At 38.4% G+C, this 22,609-nt stretch overlaps 1 protein-coding gene and 1 long non-coding RNA gene across 2 annotated transcripts in view; one reads left to right on the forward strand and one right to left on the reverse strand.

Annotated features, from left to right (window-relative positions):
* Positions 1 to 1,419: 1,419 nt before the first annotated feature.
* The window catches only part of LOC146448687 (uncharacterized), a 31,770-nt gene continuing 10,580 nt past the window's right edge, over positions 1,420 to 22,609 (forward strand). Inside the window, exons 1-5 of the mRNA XM_085102402.1 lie at positions 1,420 to 1,915; positions 8,356 to 8,425; positions 10,697 to 11,140; positions 13,594 to 13,674; positions 21,376 to 21,441. Of these exons, the coding sequence (XP_084958528.1) occupies positions 1,886 to 1,915; positions 8,356 to 8,425; positions 10,697 to 11,140; positions 13,594 to 13,674; positions 21,376 to 21,441 (691 nt within the window). The 5' untranslated portion in view covers positions 1,420 to 1,885. The remainder of the gene's footprint in view (positions 1,916 to 8,355; positions 8,426 to 10,696; positions 11,141 to 13,593; positions 13,675 to 21,375; positions 21,442 to 22,609) is intronic.
* LOC146448688 (uncharacterized) lies at positions 16,576 to 18,035 on the reverse strand. The gene is made up of 2 exons (XR_014860938.1): positions 17,908 to 18,035; positions 16,576 to 16,892 (listed from the first exon to the last, which is right to left on the reverse strand). It is a non-coding gene; the product is annotated as an uncharacterized LOC146448688 (long non-coding RNA).

Below are 22,609 nucleotides of genomic sequence, written 5' to 3' on the forward strand. Positions count from 1 at the left end.
TTTTAGAGTCTCAAGGTTCAGTTGACAATCAAGTTGTCACTGTTAAAGTTGATCTTAATTTGCCTGATGTGAGCGGCTTCTGGTTACTATCTTTTTAATTAGCAGAATAGGATAGCCCGGCGCCCTCAAACTTAAACTTTGATTTTTAGTTTAAAAAAATAATTTTGTCTTTAAAATCACCCAGGCAAAATGTAACGTGCAATTTAATTTTATGTATAGTAGTGCTTAAAAACTTTTGTAAAGAAAAGCGTGCTTCACCCTTAAGGGTACATGACAGATACTTTTAAGTTGTCAACTGTTCCTACAATTTATTATTCCGGTCCCAGGCGGTTCGAGGCACAACAGGTCAGTTAAAACAAGGGATGAATTATACACAATCTTGTAAATTCATCCCACTGCGCTTTACTCACATTTGGAGCGTATCTCGCTATGATATGTATTGAGGGAACCTTCCGTTCTTGAGAACAGTGTTTACATTTCTGTACTTAGCGAACATTATATTAAAGAAACTTTCTGTCTGGAGCGACTATTTGAATCGCACTGTAATGTTTTTTCTAAACCACAGCCATTCGGAGACTGTGTTTAAACAATACAACCGTATCTCACCGGTCTAATACAAATTAAAATTGGAATGCCTTGATACCTTGAATGACAGACGTATCAAGGTACACTGTAAAACCCACCAAAAATCGATTGCCCTAAAATGTGCTACTTGAATGAATGACAGAATTCCTATAAAACCAAGTTACAAGTAAGCTTAAATCGTGGTCTTTATTATTGTTGCCCGGAGTCTACATTTACATCTTTACTTGGCAAAGACAAGTCTGTTTCAATAAAGATCTCAGCATTTTTCAACTTGACACTGTCTTTTCTGTCAAAGGATCTTTCCTGATAGCAAAACATTCTAAATGTATATTGAGCTTCATGGGTGTCTCCGATTCTAAGATATTTATGTTTGAAAACAGTTAAAATAAAGCGCAGATGAATGAAAAAGTTCCTACTTTGCATCAATCGAGATATCTTTAAAATACCTCGGCAGATTTTTCTGTTAAATAACAAGCGGTTAGAGTAAGATTTCTTTTCGATATTCACGCTAGTTTTAGGCTCAAGAACTTAAACTGGTGTTAGATAAGAAAGTTGAATCTTGGCCAAGTTTAAGTCATTATTCGCTTTCTCCGAACAAGAGTTTTATTTTGTTTGTCCCGGTCTATTCCACTGCTATTTACGTGCTGTGAATATTTATGATTACGTGAAGTCGTGCAAAAGGTAAAATTTACATAAATATATGCTCTTGCTTCTCAAGTCTTCCATTGTAAATTTTACCTTTAAATTCAGCTGCAAACAATTGACGTATCTCATTTTCAGTTAAACCAGCACGACTTAGGAAGCCTCGTTGGAAGAATAAAGTACATTATTTTAATTTCAAAATCAAGGAACTTTCTGTATTTTGTTACTGAATAAGGCAGTAAATAAACTTTGAAGATCTTTTCTTAAATAAACCCATACAGTAGTTTCCGATGATCCCACTCTCTTTTGACCTCGTTAGTTGATAGGGGGTAGGGCATATTTCTTTAGATTAAGAGGATATGCTTCGCTGGTAAAAGGATAATAACAGGGTTGTGGCGCTCCCGCAAACTGTATAGGAGTAGTACGCAATACCGCTTTCCATTTTCCTCGAATAGCGCAAAATTAAACCTTAGTAAACGAATAAATTGTATTCGGAATTTGGCGGTTCGTTGCTCGAAGTTTTCGCTGAAAAATAGCTATCAAGAAGATTGCGTGCCGACAAAAACTACCGCAATCCGTGAGGTTCGCGACACTGCTGACGCACTCAGATCACCAAGCATTCTGAACTTTGTCGAAGATGGGACGCTTCCACTGTTGAATGAACATAAAAGCTGTGAATCTGCAGCAGGTAAGTAGAGAACCGAAATCTTTATCTAACCTACAAATTATCAGACAAACGGCTTTCAGTCTAAAATAGTCCCAAGCTTTTATATTGCTTTTTATTGTTTCACTTGCAACTCCGGGGATCATGAGTAATACCTTAGAAATCGAAACTAATGTTGTTCTTTATAATTTTTGCGCCTTCCATCAATTTTAATGCACCATATAGTTACTGTATAGCGTTAAGAATTAATTGGTACCAATTTGACGGCGGTCGCTTAGCTTCGATGCTTAAACGGCTTTTAATGTAAACCTTTCAGTCTGGTGTATATTGTGCTGCTCTGAGCTAGCGGAAGTTTCGAGGAAGTTGTTTGGGGTATTAAATTCGGAGACGAATTCCTAATTCGGCCAAACGTGAACCAGCAAGCGTAGTCAATTAAATCACATCAGTGTAAATTAAGCAAAATGGAAACATCTTCCAAGTCTAATGTGCTTCTACTGCTATTAGGATTCAAGGTTGTAAGCTACATGCACGTGTGGTGCTAGTAATATACTCCCAGAAAAAATGGGAGACGTGTCTGTTTGTTTCCGCCACGGCACTCGTACAGTAGCAACATAGCAAGACTAATAGGACGTGAGTGTACAATCCATCGAAGAACAGGTTAACGGTAGAAAAATTGGCTTTTTTTAATTGTGAAACGTGATGCACTTAGAGGAGAAATCGTAACTCGTCAAACTTGTTTATCTGGTTTATAATGATAACTACATCGGTATTTAGTTGACTTGTCTGATTTATATTTAAACGGGTGACCGTTGATTTCTTTACCAGCTATTGCTTCATGTTACGTTATTTTCCTGGCCGCGTTGTTTAAGAGGAGAAATTGTAAAGTTGTGTTTACTTGAGAATGCTTGAGAATGAATAATTATCGGTGACCTCGACGTTGTCTGTTGTTTGGAATTTGGCTTTAACTTGAAAACCATCGCTTCTTGTGGAAGGAATATCAGTAAACACAAGAATCGTTTCCTCGGTAAAGGGTTTTAGCTTAAATGAAGTCGAACATAAAGATTAAATTGGTACGATGCTCAATTCCGGATGTATGGCAGTTTATTTCGGTCTTTTCGTCACAAGAACTGATCTTTGGTTATCATAACTAAAGATAGGGAAAAGAGACTATATTTAAACCGTGTCCACGCTGACTTAACACGAAAATGCAAGCATATGTGTTTGTCTCACTTCAATCAAAGCCATCTAAACATTCTTATTGAGGAAAATCATATAACATTTAGCGACTTGGACTAAATTAGTTTTTGTCTATGCAAATTTAATGCTGCAATTAAGTAGGGGTTTTTCCCGTTACCTTTGCGTTCAGTCATGCGTTATTTTAGCGGGTGAATTATCAAATACGATAGAGAAGACACGTACATCAAACTGTGGATTAAGAATCTGTATGCCCTCAAAATATAGAAACCACTGTAAAGTAGTCGTATTCTCATTGAAAAAGACAACAACAACAAACAAACTAGTAACAAAACATCGGCACTGGATTCTGGCAAAAGTGCCCATCACACAGGCGAGTTCGAAATGTTGTCTCTCTTCTTACCTTTCCCCGATGCGCCACCTAAACAAAAAAAAAAAGAAAAAAAAAAAGAAAGACTTCCATTATATTCAGTCGGTCGTCTTGCTTTGAGCAGGTGATGCTGCTACTTCCTGCAGTAGTTCTTTCCGTCAGACATTTCTGCTGATTATATATTTTTAAGGCGGTTGTTTTGTAACTATTCAGTTCAGTAAGTCGTGATGCTGAGTTGGCGAGATATTGTAATTAAAAGGATATTTCAGTTATTTTAAACCCGCCTTGGATCATTTCCTATTCTTCGAAACCCGGTCTGCATTTAATGACCATACCTGTGAGCAGAGGTTGCTTTGCTATACTCTGCGCTACGTTCGGTAGAGAAACCGCAAAGCATATAACTCTCAGTAACTTGGAGTAAATTAGTTTTCGTTTGTGCATATTTTAATGCCGCAAGTAAGTAGGTTTTTTTTCCATGACCTTTGCGTTCAGTCATGCGACAGTTTCTCAGATAAACTGTTAAATGTAGTAGAAAAGTCATGCACATTTAACTGTGACTATTATGCAAAAGCAGACTCTTAGGAAAAAAAAACTAGTAACAAAACATCCGCACTGGAGTGCCCCTCGCACGAGGGAGATGGAAGCTAATTTTCGGAGGGGCGTGTATTCGAAACGTTGTCTCTGCTTCCTTTTCTGAAAGGCACACACCTAGGCAAACAAACTGTTTACTTTGTGTGACGAAGAGTCAGCGGGGAAGGATGCACAATTTCTGCGGGAAACAGTGACACAATGACACACTTGCTTGGGAAGAAACGACTTCTTATCCAGTTGGTCCGTTCGCTTTGAGCAGGTGATGCTGTTACTTCCTGCAGCAGTTCTTTCAGCGGACATTTCTGCTGATTAAAAAATTGCAAGGCGGTTTGCACCGGTTTCCATCACTTTGCAGCACTTAGACTTTGACATAGATTAATAGAACAAATGGTATCAAAAACATGCCTTAACGCCTTAACATTTGCGAACAAGTTATGGTCATTAGACAGAACAGGTTACCATAGCAACGGTATGACCAATTAAAAACATCCCTAAATTTACCTTTAAGTCACGGTTATAACTAAAAAACAAGCCCGGTGACACTCATTTTTGTTATTATGGATCTGTAATTAGCATGTTAAGATACACTTTTATGCAAAGTTTAAAAAAATTAAAGGTGGCTACCATTATTATTGCATCAACTGATAAAGAGTGGTAGTATCGATCCGTCAAAGTGTGAATGCTGGAAAGTAAAGGACACCAGTGCCAGCTACCTTAAATTAAAAAACCGTGCAATTTCGGTTAATGATTTTGACGATTTTTAAGGCTTAACTCGCATCCGGGAACACAGTGTATATCTTAGTGCTAATATTTTAAAATTAGTGAAGGATTTATATCATTCTTCATGCACAAGATGTCTACCGCGCTTTTGATCTTGTGTGTATTGGGCACCAGAGTGTCTTTTTATTTCTATTTTTTTCCGCTGTGTACCTTATACCATTAGTATAAGTTTTATGTACTATTATACATTTCTGCCTCAACTCCCCGCCTTCGTCTCCTTCTTGGACGTTAGCCTTTTCAAATGCTAGACAATATATTTCCATCATATCATGGTTAGCCATCCGTAACCACCCGTCGGTACAGTAGGTATGTGAAAAGAATACCATTTTCTATGGAAGGTCTATGAAACGGTTACCACTTCTGTCAAAAATGGCTTATTTAACAATTAGATTATGAGCTCGAGATTTCTATCGCGTGATCCCGCCGCTTAGAGATCGAGCGAATAATCTAATTGTCACTGCACACTGTTAGGCTACTCGCTGTACTCACTATCTACAACATAATAGATTGTGAGTAGCGTAGCCAATATCGAACAGCATTCGAGTAGCGAATAGAGAACAGCATTCGTGATAGAACGATTTATACTAAAAAGGGTTTTTGAGGGTTTGGTCCCCCAGGGTGGAGCCATCTTGTTGAGTTCCCCCTCCCCCCATTAGCAGCAGTGACGCAGCCTCTTCAATGGGGCAAATATTGCAAAGCGCTGGTTATAAGCTTTTCTATATTAACTATTCTACTCTATTCTAATTCTGTTAAGTGTCTTTTTGTACTGCACATGTGGTGGATTATTATGCTTCTGTTTATTACAGGCTTTACACTGAAAAATCACACGGTTATCAATGGTGAGGCCATTAAACCCAGTCTTCCAAGTGGATCGAGGAAAAAAAACACAAATGAATTTCCTCCAGGGTAAGCTCTCCTTACTGCATTATTACTAGCAGTAATCATAGCTTATAGAGTGCGTTCGACACCCTAAATTGAGCAAATTTGGCAAAATCGTGCAACCTTTCATGCTCGTTTCAACTTGAGTATTTGTCGTTCTTATTTTTGTTATGCGGCTTTTTTTCTGTACATTACCCAAAACTAGAATTTTTTTAGCAGAATATTTGAACTTTTCTTTTTAAATTAAGAACTGTGTGATCGGAAAAGCGTTTCGTCCAATTTCTTTGGAATTGTTCAACAAATGGAAAGAAATGTAACGAAATATTTTTGTATTTCAGTTTTGATTTAATACTAACGTAAAAGTCTATTATTGAAACCTCGTAAAGAGCGTAAACTCACTGATACCAAGACAAAGCTGTTACCGTATTGTGCTTTGTTACTTATCCCCGGCTTGCGTCGATGTTCAGATGGTCTGATGAATAACTTTGAACTTGATTTGTATGACATGAAGTCTGCTAATGCATGTGCCATCGCTATTCCGATATCAGTGCTTGGTTTGTCTGATTTAGCACGACAGCATGGCTCTTCTTTATCGAAGGTTGATAGTTTGAAAAACATAACCTCGCAGCAACAGCTAGTTGAACGCGCAATCCTAATATCTAATCCCGGGGAACTGAAATTCACAGAAACAGCTTGTCAAGCACGAAGAGACAAACGTGACTCTTTGAAACTCACGAGAGAACAACGTGACTCTTTGCACGAGCGAAAGCAAAGCCGTGAGAAGTCCATATATAGTTTCCCAGCCAAGATCGGGCCAAGAACCGAGCGATGCCCCTGCAAAATTCTAGCGGGGAGGACATTTTGGTGTCCTTGCAATAATTTCTGGAATGCCAAATCGTCCGGCTACAGATTAGGAATGGGGTTCTCCTACGTCGAACGCAATAGGGAGCGAGTACGGTGTTGTACAACTGTCTATCGTAATTTTTATATATCGCGATAAGTTTTCGGCTTTCATAGTCTCCCCTTCTTGACATATTCATCCATCCATGCATGAGGTAGCTCACAGCAGCCTTTGATCTCCTTAATAATCTAAAATTACTGTAGTTAATTAACCATCCTACTGTAATGCGCTAGTCAATTCGATTATTCTTAAACATCACACCCAGGTAACACCAAGATTTGATCAAGCAAATAACAAAGTTATGTCATATACACTTTACCTTTTTAACTCCTCTCAGCGCACACCCACTCGACTCGAACGGGCTGGTCTGTGATTGTTTTAGCTACTTGAAACGCTTTTCACCAACAGCAGTCCAGTCAGAACTACACTCATGATCATACTTTACCTACTGTAAAAAAAAAAAAAAAAAAAAAAAAACGGTTTGAAAGTTTTTGGAGCTAGACCATTTAAATAGGTTTATGTGATAAAAATCCTGCATACTGCTAAGATTTGAATGTCGATGAGTGGTATATGTTTTACGGCGCACACTGAATGCGACTAGTTCAAGTAGAATATTTTAGATTTATGGGCATGAACTCTTAGGAGACGCTGACAAGCACTATATTGCTTTTTACCACCAAGAACTTACGGGATAGTTGTAATGATAGTTACTGCAATTTTGGGTCAGATTGAAAGCGACCGTTTTGTCTTAGAAGTTACCTTGTAGATAGGTAATAAGGTCATTTGAAGTCATCATCGATTATTCAAATTTACTTTTATAAAGTGAAGGCAATTAAACTGCGAACACATTATGCGTTAATTTTAAGAAGGTTCCTTTTGTCATCAAACGTATTCGAAAAATATAATTCTGTGTTTAATTCCTCGCACTGAAGAACACTGAGTGTTATTATATAGCTCTGCGAGTTATACCAAAAGCAGGTTAAACATTCAGAACAGATTGCAATGTCTTTTTTCTCCTCAATAAAAATTTTATTATCAAATTTAGTTACCGTAATAATAATATTTTCTGGACAGACCGGCAATTCACCAGGGCCCAGTTGTTCAAAACCCGAATAAACTAAACCTGGGTTAACGTGAAATTTGATTCGAGCTTAATTACTGACCAATGAAGACTCTTCAAAAATTTTTGTTCCTAGCTCAGTCTTGACTTAGAGTTTTCTATACCGCTAGCTTCAAACTAGCTTTTAAAGACATTTTTAGTAAGCGAGATCAAAACCTCGGTTAATTGTTAATCGGCTTTCGAACAACTTATTGTTTTAGCGCATAAGCGCATCAGTGTTCGCTGTAATACATTTCACGTTTTGATTTTCAGCCGAGTTGGTTTTGAATTACAACGGTTCTATCATTTGGATTTTTGTCCCGCGTTCCATCACCAATCCTTTTTGGGATCTACAATTTAGCTGAGTAATTTGGAAGGCATTGTTCAAAATGGTTTGCACTGAAAATTAAGTCCCGAAACGCTTACGGTAATTCTATTCTGAGTTTCGATTTCCAAGGTCGCGTATCAATGGAAACCACGGTAAAATGGGTAACAGTATGATCGATTTTGTGGTCAAACATCTGAAGACCAGGAAAATAGAAGAATACCAAGAAGTAATTATACTAAGATAATTCAAAGCAATTTTGTACCGTGTTACTATAATTAAACTTGGTCTGACATCAAACATTGTTTTATAATTTATTTTACAGAGCGTCACTGAGTATTTTATTACCTGGAATAAAATACTGATAACCACAATGGCCTCTTCCCAAACTGACGGTATGTAAAAAGTGAATTGTTTATTGTAAATATTTTGAACCCGTTCACACATTATTGCCTTTGGACTCTATGAGTTCACATCACGATGAAAGCAAATTTTTAATTTCGGATGTAACAAGCCTCTTCGGCTCTACCACATACAGACTCGCAAGAAAAGTACTGCAACTGAACATCTTCGCAGGCTAAGAAAATCACTTTTTCCCCAAGATGTACAAAAATCTGGAACAAACTTCATAATCACGTAGTTGGCTTTACATCACTTGCTATCTTTAAAGCATCCACCCTGCCGGCAACCAAACAGCTGGTTGCCCCAACTTATCTTAGACTGTAAACTAAACACTGTCCCGGCATCCTTGCTTTGTTTGGGAATCACGTTTTTCCTTTCAGTAGTTTGAACGGTACGCAATAAAGGGTTTTCACGGCGACCATGATCGAGGCACATGCGGTTTCGTGTTGGGCAAACTCCTATCTGACAAAAACTAAAAGTTTATGACTAGGATATTAGCGTTTTACTCCTTGGGAGGATAAAGTAAGGGCAATGTTAAAATCACAATTGATTACTTAAATTTCGGTTGGTCTACTGTGAGGGACTGTTTTGTGTTAGAAATTGCCTTTTCATGGGAACAGCACTGATTTCACCCTTGAAGGCCACATTACATTGGCCCAGGTTGCTCACGTTCTGCAGGATCCTTTTATTCCTGGAATAGCGTTATAAAAATTCACAAAAAATCTTCAATATCGATTACTATCAAGATTGTAATTCGTTCCCGTTTCTATGGTTTATTTACCAGGGAGCTCACGTCACCGTGGTGTTATTCAGTGTGACTCTGCATAATAACAAGATAAACATTAACGGTAATAATTTAACAGGCTACAAAGTTACAGGATAAAAAATGTACGAGATAAAAATAAAAAAAAGAAAATTAGGTATAAACTTTATTCTTGAGAGCTTGTTTTAAAGGAGGAGTGACTTAATGTCCAGTAGAGATTTCACCCAAACAAAGAATAAGTAAAATGTAACCTTCATTTTTGAGGCCCTAATAAGGGGTCTTTAGAAAATTGGTTCACAAAATATTAGAGAACAGAACGGATTAGTTAACAAATACCGTAAATTTCCGATATAAGCCCCGGGGCTATATTTCAGTCAAAGGCTCTTATTTTTTGGAGAGGCTCGTATACGGAGAGAAATTTGCGTTACAAAATCGGCTGGGCTTATACTTGGAGGGAAATTTACCTCTCAAAATCGATTGGGCTAGTTCTCTGACGTCTTTTCCGTTGTATTCGCTGAACTGAAGGGTGCGAGGAAGAGACCTCTGCCCCCGGTCGAAACGGACTTTGATTCAACCGCCGTCCGTAGTCGTGGACGACGCTTACAAAACGCATGCTCCCTGAATTGTTTGCTGACCGTGACTTCAGCTTACTGTCTCTCGCGCATTCGTTTACAGTTACTCCGCTGTCATTTAGTGAGCCCGTGTAGTAACATGGCATCCGTGACGGTTCGGTCGCTAGGTAAAAGCGGCACATGCTCAACACAGTCCGTTTCGACCCAGGGTAGAGGTCTCTTTTCCTCGCTCCCTTGAGTTCAGGGAATACGACCAAAAAGAGGCCTCTGCTAGCAGGGAATTGGGCTAGCTTATAATTGGAAGGAAATTTTTGTCAATAATTTTGTACTGTTCACGGAGTTTTACGGAGTTTTTGCTGAAACTTGTCAGAACGTAGATCTTTCTAAACACTCAGCCATGCAGACTTAAAACACAACAACAAATTACTTTTATTATTGAAAATGCAATGCTTAGTTCAAAGCTAAGGTAATGTAACATCAATAATAACCCCCTGGCACAGATTTTAGGCCCCATGCTACAAGATGAAACAGTTCATTCTATCGGCGCAAAGATAACAGGTGAAAAGCGAGGAGCACCAGAGAGAGTTTGGGTGCAGGATGGTGGAAGAAAACTTCCATGCAAGTACTTTGTCTCTTGACCGAAGAAATCTAAGACAAGTGTGAAGAGTGACCTACGCAAACAAAAATAAACAATAACACTTTTTGATTGCAATCATTTTGCAAATGGAATAGTACTGTGACAAAAAAAACTTATGTGTTACGGACCGTTTTTGCTTTGGTTTATTTTGTATTCGAAGGCAAATTTTTATATTCGGAGGGGGTTAATTTAACGAAGGGTTTCTTGCGTTTCGAGCTTGGGGGAGTTATATTTGGAGGGGCATATTTTCGAAATTTTACACTATACAATCTATTGGTTTCTTTCGTTACAGCATTCCGTTTTCAATATGACGCGTTCATCATTTACAGCAGCGGCGACACGCAGTGGATGAAAAAATATCTTCTTCCACTACTCGAGGGGAAGCTTGATTTGAAGTGTTGTATACACTACAGAGATTTTGTCCCTGGAATACCATTGGTAGAATGCGTGTTCCAGAGTGTCTACGCGTCCCGCAAAACTGTTGCTGTTGTGTCAAAAAACGTTTTCAGAAGTCGGTGGTGCCAGTATGAATTACAGGTAGCTTTTTATCGACGTTTGAAATTGAGAGATGACAGTTTGATCTTTATAAAACTTGACGACTTTGATACCAAGGAACTTCCCTTCAAGGAACTACGTGGACGCTACCCTACGCTACCCTATATAGACTGTTCAAACTCTGCTAAAGATAAAACGTGGGAAACGAAGCTTGTTAACTTCTTAAAGGTACCAGTACCAGGTAAGGTAAACACCAGTGTTGTTCTGATTTAGTGTACGGCGACTGGATTTTCGAAAGACATAAGCACAGGTAACTTTGCGGTCCTGATAACTATATTTTAAAATTCGCCTTTTAGCGATTTGTGCTAAGTATTGATACAAACCTACCAACAGATAAAATAACAATTATGATAACCGTCCCACGGAAAGACCTTCGTAATTGTGCTGTTCTAGGTCTGGGGTAGTGAAGTGATTCTCAGGTGAATTAGTGACGGCAGGAGCTAATTCCACCTTTGGAGATTATCGGTTGTTGGCCGTCGGACCGGTTGTGGTCCAACCAGCTTGATAAACAACGATACCTTTTTTTAGGATTAAGCATCGCGCAGAATGCCTATTGTTCTCGGGACATTTACTTCCAGTTCAACAAAGTTTGTAGATCTTCCATATTACGCGCAATCATGCAGAGACTCTATGAAGGTACTTCAGGTATTGGTTGCCAAGAACGCACGACGAAGCTCATTAATATGTTGTAGGTGGCAAACTAAACGCAAAAAAAAAAAAAAAAATACGAATATGCGCATATTTCACAGTGAATTTTCAAATCCAGAAAAAACATACACTTTGTTTCATTTTAAGGGAATTTTGTTCAAAAGTTGAACCACAGAAAGAAAGATGAAATTTTCCATTTATTTTAGCGCGTGCGAGATCTCGATTATGTCAGAACACTCGTCGCTGATTGCAATGTTTTGCTCCTCATTTCGAAAGATGTTGGAGCCCCCAAGGAAATTTAACCAAACTGGCGGGTAAGTACTGTTCAGTTTCTGCAATAGCGCTTAAATACTTAAGCTCGCTCCCCAGTCCCTGAAAACAGCAGGCATAAGAAAATGTGACATGTATGTGATTTATTATTCTAAGTAATCTAGTCTCTTAATAAGAACAAATTCAATTGCACTTCGCTTGTAGCAAACAGAAACCTTTCCTTACATTCCCAGACATTCTACATTCTGCTGATCTTTTGCTAAAATAAAATCTTTTGTCTAATCGGCGATATCCATTAGTGCGTTTCGATCCGCCGGCATCCCTTTGTCCCGTTATTAAATTATATAAATATTCCAGGTTCTTTCACTGTCACAATTCAATTTGCTGTAACGATGGAGAAACGTTGTCGTCCACCTCAGGGCTATTGTAAGATCCTAGAAACTGCTGTAGTTTCTCGAGACCGGAAAAAGTTTAACATTAAGCGTGACGTACTTGGTATTTATCAGGCCGAGCGGATAGTTGCGAAAAAAAAATTTTAACGGAAAGCCAATGTTCATGGTGGAGTGGAAAACTTACTCCGCCAGCGAAAATACTTGGGAGCCGAAGGCTCATCTACCTTCTGAGCTGTTAGAGACATTTGAAAATCCCAAACCAGACCCATGCAGCACGTGTTGAAGAAGCCAGGGAGAGGATCGGTCTAGTGTTTCAAAGGGGAGCGAAAGTTCCACTTCAAAACGAAGAGTGAATCGAGATTCACCATGATGTGGTCCATTTACTACTACTACTGCTGCTGCTGCTGCTGCTGCTGCTGCTGCTGCTACTACTACTACTACTACTACTACTACTGCTACTGCTACTGCTACTGCTACTACTACTACTACTACTACTACTAAATAGTACCATGTATCTGAACGTACAAAGGGACTGCCACACTGAAAACACTGGCATAATTTCGGTCACGTGCTGGGCAGCCAAAATCATTCATCCGTAGCAAGTTTCATTCAAATTTACGGTGGTTCTTGTTGGAAGGAAACCTGGATGCTTGTTGTTTGTTATTCAATCACCACGGGAGCCACAGTGCCTTAGCTTTCCACTTATACCCAACAAACTAGACGTCATATCTCTCCCACAACACCACGGAGCGTACTTGCACCAGGGACAAGTGCCTCATGTCCTACACCAAAATGTGCCTGCGAAGAACGCCGTCTATCAAATCACATGTAACAACTGCAATCAACAATACATCGGTAGCACTACACGTTTTATCTACGTTGTGGTAATGTTTGTCAATGGATGATTGTTGTTTCTGTGCCACTTCGTGTTCGTGTTCGTGTAAGTGGAGGCCCGCATACTAATAACACCAACCACGGACAAGACGTTGTTGACGTTCCTCGTACATCCCCAGCAAGCTTTCAACAATAGTCAGTAAATTCTTACTAAGGATGGTTTCTGTTCGGTTTTATTAGAATCTTCTTATGCTGAATCATACGATCGCTCTATCTTATTTAATGGATGTGAAAAAAAAAAAATGTCACTTGCGTGCTTTGATTTAGTCTCAGAGTTCCGGTCTTAAAAATAGATAGGATTTATAGAATCGTTTACCCTGAGGACTTTTCCACATTTTGTACCATTCAAGTCTGAAATGACACCTTCCAGTCAGAAGAATCGTCTATACGTAGATAATCAATAAAAAAGTGGTCAATTTTGTTATTTTAGCAACAGGTTCTTCTGGGAAGCAGACACCATGGTCAAAGATAAAACGATTTTTCAGGAAATCTAGCGCCGGTAATTCATCAGGTAAGTTATCACACATACTTATAAACGTACTGAAGCCGGTACTCTCAGATTTTATTCATCCAGACCTAACAGGGTTTCTCAAAGGAAGGTTCATCGGAGAATGATTAAGTTGCAAAAAGGACTGGGAATATTGAGGTCATCTTCAGTTGCAGATAAATGCATGTTCAGCAACGTGAATTCCTTTATTTACGCTACAGTTTTGATAATAATTTTGTACACACCGTATGATTTATTTACCTCAAACATATCCAGCAACAGTGGTTTCTTTTTGAATACAGTAGAACCCCGGTAACTCGAACTCTGAAGAGAAACGAAAAACTGTTCGAGTTAGCGGGGTTTCGAGTTGTCGGGGTTGATTAAAATATTCAATTTTCTAGATAAATAATTAATAGTTTATTGATTTTTAGCACTTCGGTATACAACAGATTGCAAATTAAACTTATTTCACGAGAAACTAATACATTTTGCACTAACTGTAACGATTATGAATTCTTTTACGACAATGCAATAATGTGAATGTAACTTAGTTTATTTAATACACGCAATTTGTGTTCCCTTTTGCGTCGTCCAGTGTTTGTTCTAGTGTTAGAAGTCGATCACACGATAAGAAAAACTAATGGGATATCACAATGAGCATCCGTGGAGAGTTATAAGAACCAGAAATTCGAGTTGTTGGGGTAAATTTTTATCAAGGGAAACGAAATTAAGTTCGAGTTAGCGGGCTTTTCGAGTTATCCGAATTCGAGTTAACCGAGTAATATATATATTTAGCCAAGCCTAAAAGCGGAGCTCCAATTTTTTTGATAGCATGTATAGAAATCTGCTTATCGTATGGACGCAGTTCCTCTTCCTTTCTAAAGTTACAACAACAACAATTTATTATGACAAAAGACAAATTACAATATTACATACACTAAATCGAAAAGATCTGTTTTAGCCCCTTAAATGGGGCCGTTTCGGTGAGTAAAATACAGTACTATTTTTGGGGCTAATTTAGCCCATTTGGAATGGAGCTGTTTTGGCCCCAATAAACGGGACTGAAATAGCCCTTCATAAGGTAGCCGAAACGAAGACACAGAGGGGCTATTTTGGAAAAATGAGGGGTTGTTTTGGCTTTTAAAAGGGTTGAAATGGTGCAATTGAAAGGCCAAAATAGCCCTTCTGGAGCCGTTTCATGCCTTCAGAAAGGAGGAAAATAGGCCCATATTTTGTGGCCGATTTAGCCCAATTTATACTCAAAACAAACGTCCTCTAAAGGACTAAATTGGCACCAACATGTCTGAAACGACATTCTTTATAAGAGCTGTTTTGGTACTTAATTATGTAAAATAGCCCTCTTACAAGAACTAAAATGGTTCTTAGGATGCCTCAAAATGGCCCCGTAATTGAGCCATTTTGAACCTGCACAAAGGGGAAACAATGGCCACAATGGGTGACTGAATTAGCCCATATAATTACCAAAATTAATACACATTTAGGGCTGAATCAACTCCAATATAGCCACAAGGACACTTTACTTTAAGACTGCTTTAGATTCAAGAGAGTCAGAAACAGCCATATTAGAGGGCTAAAATCAACTACTGCTTACCCTAGAATGGTTTTAATTTTCTGGTTGATTAACACTCATTATTAAAAACTGGATCATTGTATAATGCAATTCCAGGGATTTGATTGGCTTAGCGGCCATGGTATATGAGCTATTATAATAATTTCATCGGGCATTGCGGCGTATTTTGCGGGCTAAAATGAAGAATTCACCGGGCTAAAATATATTTTAGCCCGCTGCTCTGAGCCAATAAGAAAGAAGAAAATAACGTAACCAGCCAATAAGAACTAGAAGCCATTCAACTGTTCGCGCCGTTTTCTTGTTTGTTTGACTGGAAGCGCTGCCATCTGCAGAAAGATTGTTTTGAGCTACAAAATCGATGGAAAACCTAACGAAGAAGCAAATTCTCAGTCGTCTGAGCTAGATGAAGAGGACTTAAATACAGAAACTCGTGGGCGATGGTGGAAATAATGCCTGTAGTAGCTCCACGGCCGGAGGCGAGGTGAATGTAACTTGTCTTCTTTGAGCGAAACCAGCTCAGTTAAGCAATTGCACAATTAATTTTAACAGTCGTAACAGACTATTTCTTCGCTGTTTACAAAATTCTGTTATTTTCCTTTTGAAAACATAGAAGCAAAGGTTCTTTTGACAAAATTTGCGGTGTTCTGCCAAAGTTTTAAGTTTTGGTGACAACGAAAGCTTTTATACAATAAAATAAACGCCGACGCGATTCCGCGATCTAATTCTAGAAATTTTAAAATATTTTTGCAGTTAGTTAGAGAAATTGTTTTTGTATAGGGTTAACCTCACTTTTTTCGCTATTCAGGATGTTTTTGTATTTGTGTTAAAGCCTCCTGAATAAAATGTTATGTTATGTTATGTTATTCCGGCAGCGTTCACAGAAGTTATCGCGATCGCTTACTGTACTGTCTTTGATTCCTTTTGTGAATGCCCTCTGAAATTATTATAATAGTAATAGAGTTGATGTTCTTGGGCGTAAATATGTTTTTGGCCCTTCTCAGAACTCGTTTTGAGTCGGGCCAAAAACATATTTACGCCCGCGAACATCAACTCTATTGTTATATTATACCATGTCCGAGGATAAGGATCATTAAAATGGTCTTCTGGTTGTTCTTGCTAAGTGAAACCAGCCATAACTTACAATATTTCTTGATTGTTTTTAATAAAACAATTATTCCACTCGCGCTTGTTGGATATGAGATGATTATAGCCAACTCGGCGCTTCGCGCCTCGTTGGCTATCTATCATCTCATATCCAGCGCGCGCTCGTGGAATAATTGTTAATTATACTTCCCTAATACACGAAACTGATAAATATATACACAGGAGAAACATTTTGTGAACAACACAACATTATTTTATTCTCTCACTTTAACTTTTTTGGCAAACCAAACTGAAACACAAAATGACTGCTAAGCCTGCTCTAAAAAAAGGACATCATGGCTTTGCTGTCTTTATATACCATGTCGAATATAATTATAAAACAACAACAGCAAGGCCCTAATGCTGTCCATGATATCTGGTGAGGAATACTGTACAAAACCTTTCCTTAAAATGCAACATAGAGTTTGTCAGAGTCAAAGCCTTCTCCAATAGCAACAATTTGGAGTTGCGTAAAAATGGCGAGGTTATCATCAACTGAAGCAGTTCTCTGTAAAACAAAAACAAACAAAAAATGAAAGATGGGTCACCTTACAAGGTACAATTGACCAACTAAAACTGCAAGTAAAAATTGATACTAATAACATGATGATGAAACACTGGAAGCCAGGTATAGAGATACAAAAGACAGGGAAGTTGTTACTGATGGCTGCTGAGTGATAGAATATCAACAAAAAAGTCTGTGCAAAACAAGTCACTGATAACTATCACTGTTAAAGGCCCTCATATGGCATACTTCTAGAAATTTTAGACCGGTTTATTAACATTTTAGCATAAAATAAAGGTCAATGTTAGCAAGCAACAACTATTGAGCCCGCCTTATTATTGCAGTCTACCCTAAATATGATATGTGATTTCCAGCCTGCCTTGCATCTTATTCTGTGCCAGTCTTTTCAATTGCCACTTTCTTGGAAGGCTGCAAGTTGAGCAGCAGCAAAGTTTTCCCCTCCCACCCTCCCATTTTCTCTTGTTGCTTGCCTTATCTTATCCTTTCTATTTTTGTTCACTGCATTTTGTTCTATCTCTTGTCAGTTATTCAGAGATGTTTAATAAAATAATTAAGGGCGGGGAATTGCTGCCTGCAGCACCCCTTCAGCCCTGTGCTTAAGCCCCGTCAGAGAGGGGGAGCTATAGGATTTGCTGGACTTCGTTAACTTGGCCCAAGGACATTATGCCGGCCATGCATTTTCACGTGTGAACTATGCCCCCCCCCCCCCCCCTGCAGTACAGGCATGAGGCACCCCCCCATAAGCTGTTAGATACTCTTTGCCTAGCTACACATGATGGCAAGTTCATGACTAATTTTTGTTTCTGTACCCTGCTGGATAAGACAGGTATGCTAATAAAAGATATAACATAGGAAACCTTTAAGAGCTTCTGGTAAAATGCAGTTACTGTCAAAATAATATTGGAAACTACTCCTCAATCACACACAAACATACCAAAATTACTTGATGGCATGGGTTACAACATAATAAATGACAATGCTTAATACAAATACTAACCTCATTCCTAGAGTCTAACTTCTTCCTGAGAACAGGGTTGATAGAACACTTCAGCATGAACCTAAATTTGCTCACAAATGACATATGTATCTCGACCACAGTATCACATGCAAAGGTAAAAAAGAAATAAATAATTATTTATGGAGGAGGAGGAGGGAAAACAGTAGAATTGAGGAGGGGTAGGAGGAACCAATATTCCCTTAAAAAAGCAACAATTAAATCAGACATAACCCGTTCTGAGGTATAGAAACAGATGACTTTTATAAACATACGAAAGCAAACTCGGCGATTAAGAAATAGAACTGAGAGTTACTTTGATTCGTTCAAAATCTCCAGTATTTAAATATTTTTCTGTATTCGCTGGTCAAAGGCAATAAGTTATTCAGTCAGGTCTCTCAAGAAATGTGCCTTGTTTAATAGCAAGCATTTAGTAGTCGCGTGTTTTGATTGTGTTTTACTTGATTATTTCTACCAACTAAAGCTGTCTATTGTTTATGATAAGTTAATTGGCTTTTTCCGTAGAGTTTTTATGCAAATTTAGGTTTTGGTTTAAGTCACTGCTTTTTGCATAATTAGTGGCTAACGGACCGTGAAGAGAGGTTACACAAGAGCTTAAGTCTCTGATCTGAAAACCAAAGCGCATTGACCATTGTTGTAAGTAAAGGTGGACAGTCATTAACATCAAACATAATCGACTTTAATGTGATATACATATTGTGAAATCTCTATGTGTGTGTTTTAACACGCACAATTTAGGAGCAAGGAATCTATGAACTGAAGCATTCTTATTCCGAGCACTGTAATAAACAAAGACAACAAAAGACTGTCTTAACTCTTTAATCCTCAACAAAGCTCAACCTGAAACGAATCGTTTTTTAGTCATTAGGCGGGAAAGGCGCTTAGTTAATTTAGGCGAGAAACACACACCAAATATTTTTTATTATTTCCGAGTTTTCGGGAAAAGTCAGGCTATATAGCCAACTGTCAGAAAAGGCCAAACACAGGCCAGAAAGGCCATTACCAGGCCCGAATGGCCAAAATCACGCCAAAAGGGACAAAAGGAGACAAACGGGCCATTTGTAGTTATGTGTATTTATTTTTTTTCAGACACACCCTCGACTGAAACGCGTGTAATATCCACGCAAGCTCTAAGGTAAAACACAGGCATTTCAATGGCGACTTTGGCGAGAATGGCGATTTTAGCGCCCGAATTGAACTTAAATGACTTTATTAAAATCAATTATATCTCAATGGCTATAGACTATGACATCATGTATCCAAAAATAACTTCAAAAACCTGTCAAACCGGTGATACCGCCCATGACTGCCATAAGACAAAAATAGAGCATGACATCATTGATCAACCTGTCAAACCAGTTCATAACCTGTTGGTAAGGCTAAAATAAAATATGACGTCATCCTATAATGAGTGATCAAGACAATAGGCGGTGACGTCATCGTCGTTAATGTATGCCACCGCGTATTAATGAGAAACCACCACGAAAAAGAGGACAAAAACATCCCCCCCCCCCCCCTCACCACTGGTACTTCATGTGTCGTACTTTCCATTTCACTGACCCAGGTAATGTTATATGCAATCGTGTTGTATCCAACACCAACACAATATCTGATCAGAGTTTCCAGCAAGTTTCTGGGTGATCTTCATTTTTAAAACTAGTAGAACTACACATTTTAAAATTAAGAATAATACCCGTTCGGGGTGAGAAAAAAGAACAAGCACATACTGAATTTCTAGAGAATCAAAATGGCGGACGGTGAGTACTAAGGCCACAGTGTACATTGGGACTATATACTAATCATTTTACATTAGCGTAAAGCAAACGAACTACTCCTTTTTTATCATTTTATGCAGAAATTTTGTGATAAAATTTCATTTGGGTAATTTTTAAAGAACACTTCTGTAGACTGATACGCTTAAAGAACTGGATTTTAAAACTCTCCAGCACTTCATTTAGACTCTATTTTCAATTTTGTATCAGCAAATAGCTTTGAAATAAGCGTTACAATACTTATTTTGATGAAACAATACGGAAATAACAAAAAGTCTATTAATGATTAAGTGACTGTCTCTGACCACTTTATGTGAATACTATGATCACTTCCGATCAAGATGGCGGCTATTAAAAAAACAAAAAACAACAACAAAAATTACTTATAATGTCAATCAAACTTTATTTTGGTGCTGGTTCCATATCTGTAAACAGTTCACACATATCTCTGATCATTTTCCCCAAGTCTGGTACTTTCATGGCAAATTTCACAATTTCCACCAAAATCTGCACATCTTCGCATGACCAACAGGGCCAGTTAAAATTGTTGATAAACTAGCTCTAAAGCGACCGAAAAGGGTTTGTCATTGAATGCAACGACGTAGATTGAATTACATTTCTTACTCGCTGTCGGGCGTTTGGTGACTGCTTCTTCCCACCAATCAATCTTGAGTCTCCACATGCCAGATGAGCCGCTCATTTTTAAGACATTTAGTTTGCAGGTGTTTAAAACTACAAAGCGTCAAAACAGTCCGATTTGTTACACTTATTCTTTCCTCGTTTAAAGATCTTCATAGAGTCAACGCTTTTTTGTTTGGAAAACAAGTGAGTTGAATGGTAATGGACGTTAGTTTTTTTGGCAGTATTGACAGATCCAATTTGTCTACAACAGATCCCGTCACGCTTGCTAGATTTTGTACTTGATTGGTACAATTAAAAGCAAGTTAAACAGTAATGGCTTATCCGAATTTTAAGATTGAAAAATCTTTTTTCCCGCTAATTTCCCGCAATTTTTTTGGTTTAAAAAAAATATATGTATATTAAGTATCTTCAAAGTTCTTCTCACTCGTGTAATAAATCTCTTTTTAAACAAGCTTGCTCGAGACCGTACTGGGAGAATATCGGCCCTCGGTATCTTTTCTTTAGCTCTGTCGGTACTGTCAAGAACTCGGACCGATATTCTCCTAGTACTGTCCTCGTGCCTGGTTAACAAGATGTATTTATTCCACCACATACTGACGAAATTCCTGTGCCGCTTCTTCGTGATATGAATACAATGGCTTATGACGTTATAACATGTTATAGGTTGATTTAGCAACAGAACGGGAACGTCATCGATCTGAGGACGCGAGAGCGCGCGGAAAAGTCTGGACGCGAGTCTTTTTCGACTATCTCATGGGTATTTTCGATGCACGCGCCGTTGTTAACTGACGTTCCCGTTCTATTGCTAAAACACTACGTGAACGAGATTCCACTCCATTTTAGGGACAAAAAGACAATTACCTGTAATTAGATGTTTATATATTTCACTGCACTTAATGGAGATTCCTTCGTAGCAATGGCTCAACAAATGCCTTTTTTATTTCTGTCATATTTCTGACCTTTTCTTTCCTTTGCCGACCCCGCATGAAGTGTTCCGCAGGCTTTCAATTATGGTACTTTTTTCTTGCTTACTTAGTCCCGGTTCTGGCAAATGATGTAAGTGATAGTGATACTGATCATGACGACAACGACGTATCTTCAGGTAACTTGATGGCTTTTTCTTCCTTTTTAGTATTACAAATACAAATGAACTACAACACGAAAGGTATGGGTGTATTGAATTGCCGCCATGTTGGTGGTAAAAACAAAAGAAATTTGTTCCCATAGTTTGCATAAAAATGGAAGTTCACTCCTAGAGGAGAAATATCTAATTGTTCCATACCACCAACATGGCGTGCAATCAACCTATACCTGTGTCACATTGTAGTAACTATAGCTCCCAAAGGCTATGCCGTGAAATGAACCACGAAAATACAAAACGACATGGCAAAATTATTGTAAAGGAAAAGCTAACAGAAAACGGTTTTGCCATCCAACATCGGACACGTTTCTCTATCTTTTCTGTCATTTACATTGTTGAAAAATTTGTCAGCGTCAATCCATGGCATGACTTTCAAACTAAAAAACAGAATTTGAGTCGGTGGCGGGATCGACAAGCCAAAGAGTATTTGGTTATTGGCTTTAAAATGTTTGAAACTAAACAAACTTAACTGTCTGAGACATTTTTATGTCCGTCAAACTAAAGGACATCACCAAGCGTAAAAAGGCATAAATCCTCAATCTAGTTTCGTCGGAAATTGAGTTCCGTGGAAACTGGGTACTTCTCACCATAGTAGTTTCGTTACTATTTTAACGATTGATGCCGCTGTTTTTTTTTAAAATGCTAGAATTAATAGAAGGGGTCTTAAGATGAGTGGTGATAACGGTTAAGTTTGCCAGAGGGATTTTCGAGCGTGTCACATGTCATTACGACAAGAGTTCTCAAGGTTGTCAGTCTCGTCTGCGTCTGTGAATTTTATAATGAGCCCTCAAAAGAGGAGAATTTTCCTGTTAAGGAAACATAACCTGACGCGCCGCGTCAGGAAATTTATTTTTGGAGCGGCCATCACACAGTAGCGTGACCGTCACTGGTGTTGTGACTTCGAACAGTGGACAGCTTAATATCTCAACGTTGACATCACAGCTTCAATAACTAACAAAACAAACGATTTATAACGTCTCGACTTCGTTGACCAATCAGGTCAACAATGAGAGAGATATTTATACCATCTTGTGACGTTTCAAAATTTACTTGACTCTGAAGATGACTTCCGTTGGGGCTGTTGAATCGTCAGTCAGTCACCCCCAACAGTCCTTCTCAGGACTACACT

This window comes from Pavona decussata, unplaced genomic scaffold (assembly GCF_977016875.1).
Source record: "Pavona decussata unplaced genomic scaffold, jaPavDecu1.1 SCAFFOLD_835, whole genome shotgun sequence".
NCBI lineage: Eukaryota > Metazoa > Cnidaria > Anthozoa > Scleractinia > Agariciidae > Pavona > Pavona decussata.